The sequence below is a fragment of the Manacus vitellinus genome, unplaced genomic scaffold, assembly GCF_001715985.3.
Source record: "Manacus vitellinus isolate BGI_N305 unplaced genomic scaffold, ASM171598v3 scaffold_6_pilon, whole genome shotgun sequence".
Classification (NCBI taxonomy): Eukaryota; Metazoa; Chordata; class Aves; order Passeriformes; family Pipridae; genus Manacus; species Manacus vitellinus.
In genome coordinates, this window is record NW_021940750.1 from 31,443,635 (window position 1) to 31,453,089 (window position 9,455).

Here is a 9,455-nt window from a genome sequence, read left to right on the forward strand (position 1 = left end):
TCATGTCAAACATATGGATGAATTGTTTATGATGTCACACAAATCCCAAACAAAAGAGTACAAATCTGTGATAAGTGTTAAATCTTCTGCTTAAGAGGAATACTGATTGATTTAGTTACATTCTGCTAGTACCTGGACTCCTCTCACTGATACCAGTGGCTGTCCTGGGCTGAAAGGCTGGGATCTGAGCTACTGTTCCTTCAGATGGCTCAGTATCCATATCTCAGAGAGTTTCTAAATTTGGGAAATGGATGGTTTGTATTTAGGCAACAGCAGACACCAGTTTAGAGTGGTTTCAGCCTGGTTTGGTATATAGAGATGAGCAATTGAGTGTAATCCTGAAAAGGTGTCCATATTAGCTAAAATAAAAAGGATGTATTTTGCCATTCTAAAGGGAGAGAAAAGTTAAAGTTTAAATAGTCTTGAGCCCATACCTTGGCAGCAGTGCCTGTTGGACATGGTTGGAGGAAACTTGCTTTTGTACCACACATGCTACCACTGGTCTCCAGAGTAGAAGAGGACTCTGTGCTTCATCTCCAAAATTCAGTAATGTCCTGTTTTTCTCTTTATAGGATGATGCTAGCACCTCTCCTTCAACCAGTACACGAGGCTCTGCCCAGCAGCAGCAAAATTCATCAGGTATTAAGTCCAGCTACTAGTGTTGTAATTGTCTTCATAATCCAGTCTTCTCCACCACCTCTAGGCTCTGGATTCATTGCCCTACTTCTGAGTGCAGCAGCAGTAACTAACAGAAAAATTCCTGAATAGTTATTGTTTTAAAAACTGTACTCAGCAAGAAATTATGATTTTATATGCTTCACAGCCAAGAAAATTGCAATACAGCCAGTTTAGTTATTGGGGTCCAGTCATGTAGCTGAGGATCTGTGTCTTCAGCATTGTGCACCTAAATCTTCTAAGAGAAAAAACCTATATTATTATTTTAATTTTTGTAGTGTAGATGCCTTGATTGATACAGTTGAGGTTTGGATCTCAAAGTGCTATCCTTCCTTAGCCTAGTAGCTTGTTGCAATAAGGCTGATCCTGAGAGTTACTAGGTTAAATTAAGGAGCCCCCAAAATATGTTTTTCCTGCAATTAATTGAAATAACAGTATCTGAGTAGATGAGCTGCAAGCAGTCACATTCGTCCTTGCATCAGTCTTGGCTTTTATGCATGCTGAAAGAAATCTCTCCCAAGGGAATGAGTATTTAACCATTCCAACTTCCTTTTGGAACAAAACCATGACTTGTGTGCTTTGCAAGGGAAGGACAAGAAGCCAGGAGAAAGGTGCATGTAAATGAGGAACAAGATCTAGAGATTTTATGGGAGTGCCCACAATTCTTTTAAAGGCCTTTTCAGGACCTCACAGAGGAGCAAATCCTTGTATATAATGCTTTATGTTACTCGAGTCCCTGAAACAGTGCTTACTGTGGTCCCATTCTCCTCCTAAAGTGAAGTGAACTTTCAGTAACAAGGGTTATGTAAGTGCAGCTTCTGGGAAGGTTCTGTGAATTAGAAATGAAGTCAACATTAAATAAATTCTCTGTGGAGATTTGCATAGTGGGATCTCACTGCCCTGTTTTTAGATACACCCGCATTTTCTACTAACTCTGCAGCCAAAAAACTAAGACTTTTTAACTTAAAATATAAATAAGTCTTGTACTGAATAAAATAAGCCTTGCAGCAAGTAGCCTGTATTTCCTGATAGAAGTGATTTATGCTTTTCCTCCTAGTGTTCCAGTACCATGTCTTTTTAGTACTGTTTCACTATCCAGTCCCTAATTAAAGGGATCACTAAGCAGATTTTTGCCAATGCTTTCCCTATAATGTAGGCAACTGCACTAATTCAGCTGTCCCACTTTCCTGTTTTTCCAAGTCACTCATCCTAACTGAAGGAAAGCAGCTGTATAAGACAATCAACTTCAAGACATTTTTGTCGTTAGAGCAAAATAATGAACTAGTTTTTCATGTTTGTTTTTCAGACTCTGGGAAGAAGCCATGGGAAAGGAGCAATTCTGTTGAAAAGCCTGTATCTTCATTACTTTCTAGGTGAGCTGCATGGGTTGTCCCTGTGGCTGGCTAGCAGTCGGGATGGTCATGCTGTCCCTGTGGCACGTGCACAACTCATGTCTCGTTTCATTCCATTGCTGTAGAAATCCATCAGTGGCGAAGAGCTGTGAAGCTAAGAGCCCCACACAATCCCACGTGTCTTCTAGGTACTGGCTAACAGCCTGGCTTCTTAACTGTCTTGGCTTGTCCTTTGGCTAATCCCATCATTCAGCACTGATGTTCGTCTTCCCTCAAGTCTTTTACTCATTCATTTACAATGTGCTTTATCTGTTGCTGCACAAAGTGTGAAGGTAGAGTGTGTTGTGTCAAAGGCTTGTTCCGTGGAAAGAGCCCCCTGCTCATGAGGGCACAGGCATCACAGATGTTAATCACACTGAAGCAAGTGCTTAAACCATCTGTGTGTGAGAATCAGAGACATAGGCTTGGCGGTGCTGTGCCATGTGGAAGGCAGGTTTTGGAGCATCTTTTTACAGCAGTTTCAGGATGACCCTGCCGATAGGTGAAGCTCTCATTGCCCAATCTCTGCAGAAATAGAAATGCAAAAGCAGAAATGATCTGAAGAGTCTGCAGTTGGGATAAGGGAAGTTGTTCTTCCACCCATGCAACTGCAGTCGATGCATAAGAAAGGAGAGCAAGGCTTGGGGCAGTAAATCAATAAAATCAAGCTGTAAAAAGGCACAGCAACAGATAGGGCATTCAGACATATGGGGTTCAAAAACTAGCAGGTTTCAAAAGCCAACAAAACCTAAAGTAGGACTCCAGAAGTCCTTTCAGTCAGAAGAGCCAAGCTGCAGGATCAGCGCCCATGTTTTTAGTCACAGAGATTGACTAAAGTTTGATGTTGGACAGCTAAAGAGAGGCTTGCTTCCAGTGCTGGTTGAGAGCCACCCAGTGTTACTGGACACTGAGATGGATGGATAAGCTGAATAGGGAGGTAGAACACAGGCTTAGATATGTTTAGCATTTGCTGCAAAGAGATGTAAAATTTTATGTTATTAGGTATATGATAGTGCTGACAGTCTGGAGAGAAAGTTGCCAATGGCAACTATCTGCATATGCTTGCTGCTGTGTTACAAATGCTGTAATACGCCCTGCCTAAATATTCAGAGGGATACATCCGTGTTACTATAGCAAAATACAGTTTTGCCAACCCTCCTAAAACCAGTGGAACATGTTGGTTCTAGGAAAATATGAGTTTCAAATAGATGCAGAAAGACTGTTCTTTCTCCTTGCAAATGGGAATGAACTGTGGGCTATTGAAAGCAGCCATCATGTTTCACTAGCTGCCTTCTATGATGCTATTCCATCCTGAGGGGAGGAGTTCAGCAGGAAAAAATGCTTTCCTAATTTAGCACCTGGAGTAGTGCTCAGCAGTAGTAGTGCTTGCTTGAAAAGATTTCTGTGGGGGAAGTGGGCCAGGTTTCTAAAGCTCTCGGTGGTGACCTCTTTCTGTTCCTGATCAGTTTGATGGCATTTGTATCTGCCTTAACTCCCAGCTTAGCTGTGTCATGGTAGGACACATGTCAAGGTTTCCCAAAAAAGGGTCGCAAGACCAAGCAACCCTTGCAAGGAGTAGCAGCATCTCTGCCAGCACCTATTTTGGGCTCAAAGATGATGGCAAAATTATTTGAAGCCTTTCTATAGTTTCATGGTTAGTTTTTAAAATGTTTTGGAGTTACTGATTAAATGAGAAAGGCAAGCAGCTTCTACTTCCTTAATTTATTTTATCAGATGTCATCAGAGTTCAGCCCACTGACTAATATGTTGAAAGACCAATAACATTCACGTGTAACAGTCATTAAGGCCAAACTGGCTTTGTTTCTGGGTCAGTAAAAACTGACTGGGATACATAATGCTATCAAGAAACCACACTTGACTAAGTCAGGTCTTCCAGGGAAAGGATTAGTGGCTTATTATTTTCCCTATTATATTTTTCTAACCTGTAATCTACTATTAATTTAGCCCCCAGTTAAAGCCTAGGTTGCCAAGACAGGGTTGCTGTACAAAAAACAGACTGTGAGAGAAAACCAGACATGTAGCTTGCAAATTGCAAATGCTGTAATAAAACACATTGTTCAGCAGGCTTTATCCCCTCAGCATTTTCAAGTCTGAAATCATTAAGATTCCCAACACCAAAAAAAAAAACCAAAACGTTTCAGTGCAGTCTTTGTGCTCCCTCCAATATGTCTGCAATGGGAGAAATTTCACAGCATCTTTGAGGGTCAGGTTGTGCATATGGGAGCAGTGCTGCTCCCTGGCTGCCAAATGCTCTCGAGCAGCATGATAAGGAGCCTCCTGTCCAGCACTGGAACACAGGAGCTCCTGCTCTGCAGCGGATTTCATCCACACCATCAGGTACGTGTAGCTTAGCACACATTACAAGGAACTAACTGGGTTTTTTAATGCTCTTCTTCCGTTTCTCAAGGATGAAACCAGTGAGCAGCAGCAATGATGTGGCTATGGATGCCTTAGATTTTGATCGAATGAAACAGGTGAGTGAAGAAGCCATTTGCACTTAAGAGATTCAATGAGCTACCCATTTTCCCCCATGCATGCGCTGTACAAGCAAAACAGCTGTTCAGTCTTCTGATTTCCTCTATAACTAGGTGCTTAGAGAAGGGCTAGCTGGTGAGCAGCAAGAGAGCACAATCTCACTGCTATTTCATCAATATGTCTGTACAGAAATGTGCAAATAAATATGCCAGCATCTTCTGCATCCGTGCCCGGGAGTGCAGAAGTAGCTGTTTGTAGTGCCAGGCTCTGATCGGCCGCGGAGGCGGGGGACAAGCACAACCGTGTTAAACTTGCATTTTCTTCCACCAGTTAGAAGGAAATTCTGAGCAGCTGACTTGTGTTTTGTCTCATCAGGAAATATTGGAGGAAGTTGTAAGAGAGTTACACAAAGTGAAAGAGGAGATAATTGATGGTAAGAAAGAGAAAAATTATTATTTTTCTCATCTTTATGACTAATTTCCCATAGATAAGATGATAGGAACTGCAGAGAGTTCCCTGGTGTTTTCAGACTTCTCTGAGCAGCTCTGATTTATACAAACATTTGAAGAACAAGCATCTACCTTATCTGAGCTCTGACCATAACATTGTGTTTACATCCTTTATTATGCTGTTGATGAGCATTTTTACCACCAACCTATGAGAAATTCACTGGCTGGTGTTTCTCACAGGTGGGAGGGTGAGAAAGGGCCTGCCCGTAGCCCATGGCACATCAATTTATCACAATTAGCAAGCGTGAAATCTTGTAACTAGCTGGCCACACAGGTCCAGGATGAGGAGGGGACAAAGGCAGCTAACTGAAAATCCTTCCCAAAAATCTTCTGTAGGCTTCCTGTGCTTGAAGAGCTAGTTTAGACCTTCATTTGGTTACAGCTTTCCAAATAGCCATGCATTTTTATAATTCATTGAAAAATACAGCAGCTGTACCAAATGTATCAGTACTTTTTTTATAAATTGCTTTGCAATATACAACTGAAAGTATTTTTCAGGGCCACTGTTGAAATGCTCAGTAAAATTCCCATTTGAAGCCCACATTAGGGCATATGAAGGATGCATGTCCACACACTGTACTCCCCACCTTAGATTACACAGAAGGGAAAACGAGGAGACTGTAAAACAGCTAAAATCCATTCCCTGTCCCCTTGCTCTAGACCTGTGTGCTCACAAAACTCGGGGCAGTTTGCAGTTGAAGAGGCCCTTGCCCAAACGCTACCGTCCCAGCAGCTTGGCCCCCAGAGCCTCCCTAGTTCATTCCAGTGCAAAATAAGGCGTTCACATACACCACAGATGCAACTTCTTAAAGTAGTACTGCAGTTTGCAAGCCAACAGCTGACTGCTTACCCTTACTCATCCTTTTACCCTCCACTCATCCTTCTACCAGCGTGTACTTTCTGCAACCTCTGTACTTAGCATTTTCCATCACACTGAATGTAACATTATGCACTAACTTTTTGGTTTGGTTTTCTAGCCATACGGCAGGAGTTGAGTAGAATCAGTACAACATAATGATTGCAAAGCATTTGGACGGTACTAAGAATGCTAGGAAGATCGGATCATTTCTAAGTGTACCAAGGTCATGCAAGATGGTGAGAGAGGACACCGGCACTGTCTTTGTTCTTACACCCTTTTTATTAGCAGACTCAGCACACTTTGAAGCTTGCTGCTGCCTTGGATTCGCTTCATTTTAAAAGTCTTAATCTAAAGATTATTAAATTTTAAATTTTCGGATTTTTTAGATTTCATCTGACACTGCACATTGGATTTGTCAGCCTTTTTTGTATTTTGTATTTGCTTATTTAAATGTATTACCTTTCTTTTTAGTAGTAGATAAGAACACACGTGAACCATTTGCTTTTGATAGGTGACTTCAAAGTAATTTTACTAGTAGTCTGCAATGTAAATGAAGATCCTTTGCCAACAGAAACGTATTGAGGCATCACCAGAAGAAAGAGAGACATGTTTAGTTGTCAGCCAACAAGTTCTTTGTCTCAGAGTTATCACAATATTAAAAAATGGTACGTCAGTGCATCACAGTATCTGTGTTCATATTGGTAATAAACTGTTTATTGTCCACATGGCCCTGCCTTTCTTTGTTTCATGTGTCCCTTGAGCTCCCGCGCTTCTGTGTCACTTGAGGTGATGATAAGAGGAAGGTGACTGAGGATCACTGTTGGGTGGCAGCTCTGCCTGAGCAGTGCTGCAGAGCATGAGGAGAGAACCTGAGTGTTTATGGCCGATGCAGTGGCCACAGCCCTGCCTTATCTCACGGTGAGACGTGGCTCTCCCCTGCCCAGCCCTCTCGTATCGCCGGCTGAGCACCACCTCCTGCAGCCAGGCTGCCACAACCTCAGCAACTTTTTGCCAAAGTCGGTGAGGGACAGTGGCCTACAGCTCTTCTCAGGCCACCACCACCTGTCCCACTGCATCTTCAGCCATCACTGAAAAAAAACACAGGTCCCATCACCTGCACCTCCTTCAGGCTTCCAGTAATAAAAGGGAGGTGTTTATGCAGAACAAGGCTACCAAAGGGATTAGGAGGATGCAGGCTGAAATCACTGGCATAGCACTGCTGACTAGAGGCATAAGGGGAGTCATATGTTAATCTTGTGCAGGTCTTGAGCATTATCCAAGATATCCATACAGGACACCAAACACTTAACAGTGCATACCCAGTCATATCTTTCAGTTTTTTTCTTTACAGCCATTTTTTCCACCAGCACAATCTTAGGAATTTCTGCTTAATTTAGTTTGGCGCAAGCTTTACGTGGCAGTCTTGATACCATCTTCTTGATAACTTTGTGCAAAAGGCAAGAGATTGGAGTTCAGCTACTGAAGTCTGTCAAATATTTTCCAAGCTCCTTTCCTTGCTTCAGGCTTCCATGAAGATTTTGTTTTAAAAGCCAGGCCCCAGAAATGGTTTTGGGAGCAGAGCCTGATGCAGCAGCCTAGGAGGGGCTATGTTTGTCCACCTGCTTGTGTCCCCCAGGCCTCATGGAGCAGTGCAGCAGGCAGGAGGGGCTGCTGGCAAGCTACAGGAGATCCAGGAGAGGAGGCAGGATGGGTTGTGCTTGGAAGTTTGCTGTAAAATGTTACCTGTGTTCTTTTGGGGACCATGGCGTGTTCTTCAGTGCTCTTCAAAGCAGCCTGATCTGCCTTTTAGAAATAAGTCTTTTTTACCGTGTGGTTATGCTATAATTAAATATGGGAGAAATGGGAGTAATCTGAGTTTAATGCAGTGATGGGCTCCAGTCTGAGCCTGATGTTTGTTAGATGTTTAATGCCAGCAGAAGGCAAGAGATAGGTTAAACAGTGGGATAGAGATTTCCACATGGGAACTAAAGCAGGCAGACACCCTTGTGCACGAGAGTATGGGAACCCCAGGACCAAAAGTAGGAGTCTTTCCAGTATGAAGAACACAGACAAGCATCAGTAACAGCAGAGATTAGAACGCTCTGTTGTATAAATCTCTTACAGTAGCTCATGCGTTTACTAATTATAAACCCATTAATGGCATACCTGATGATGGCAAGCCCTTTTCAAAACTGCTGCCTCTCAGATCAAAACCATTCTGTGAAACTGTCCCGTAATCCTAATTAAGCTGCAGGAAGTTGGTGCCTGGCACGGTTCACTTTTTCCCTTGGAATGTGGCATTATGCCTAAGGTCAGTAATAACCATGTTGTAATTTGGGCTGAGTGTGCAGCCTGGATACGTTGTGCCCCTCTGTTAGCATCAGCCAGCTACTGTAAATGGGTTTTTCTTACTTTCTTCCTCCACCTTTGCAGGCCTCGTATAATTAAGACATAATAAGCTGAAGTTTGCACAAGGCCACTTAATAGCAGTGGGAGCAAGGTGTGAGGGGTGGAAGGGGAAGCTTGGCAGACAGGGGCAGGGGAGTAGTCCTGGCATCACAAGCACTGTGCTGGTTCCCAGACTTAGAACTCCAATGTCAGGGATGCACAAGGTGGCTTATTTTCAGTAGTGGCACTGCCAGAGGATTCCCCCCTCCCAGACAGTAATTCGGTTTGCCAGTTGCCTCTGTAGAGAAGGGTGTCCTTTTAGAGTGGGCTTGTTGAGCCACTGCTACAGGGCAGAACAGAGGCATTTTACATAGCAGAAATCTAAGGGGAAATTAATCTCCACTCTGACCTGTTATACAGTTCCTTCTTGCCAGAGCATTAGTGTGCCCACACGGTGAAGGAGATCTGGATCAATTTTTAAGCAAAGGGAATAAAACTATACACAGCCCTGACGGACTTTTTCCCCACACCCATGTGCCCTGTCGTTATGGAAAAAAAAAACTTCTGCCAACATTACTGCCCATGGGGAGGAAAGGATCACAGCCTTCTCCAGCAGTACCCACACACACTGGAACTCAGCTCACATTACACATCTACAGGCACTGCAGCCACTTCAAATTCCTGCTGAGATGGACGGTGACAATCAGGAGGGCTGTGGGGCTGCCCAGGCTAAGCAAGCTGGGACCATGATGGAAATACTGATGGGAGGCAGATTAAGAAGCGGTTGACAATTTTGGTTGGCCCCTGTTTACATCACAGCCTCTGTGTCAGGCTAGGGTAGTAATCCATACACCACATAAGTGACTACATTATGAAACAGCTGAGTAAGGGAACTACAGCATGAGGTCACTCATCAAAGAGGATAAGGACAAAAGTCAAATCAAGGAAGATAGCATAATCTTTATTGTGGTTTTTATATTAACTTGCTAAGTTGGACAAGAGAGTTGAGGAACAGCTGCTAAGGACATGGAAGTTGAATATCTGGTCAGAGTGCCAGCAGCACTGAAGTAAATTAATAAAAAACTAAGGTTCCCTGACATAAGCACTCATACAAATAAGGTAATGGAAGTTCCCACA

General features: G+C 43.1%; 1 protein-coding gene across 1 annotated transcript in view; it reads left to right on the plus strand.

The window, feature by feature from the left end:
• The window catches only part of EVL (Enah/Vasp-like), a 126,431-nt gene extending 119,774 nt beyond the window's left edge, over positions 1-6,657 (plus strand). The window contains 6 exon segments of the mRNA XM_018082819.2: positions 573-639; positions 1,982-2,048; positions 2,153-2,215; positions 4,495-4,561; positions 4,938-4,995; positions 6,049-6,657. Coding sequence (XP_017938308.2) covers positions 573-639; positions 1,982-2,048; positions 2,153-2,215; positions 4,495-4,561; positions 4,938-4,995; positions 6,049-6,086 — 360 coding nt within the window. The 3' untranslated portion in view covers positions 6,087-6,657.
• Positions 6,658-9,455: the final 2,798 nt, after the last annotated feature.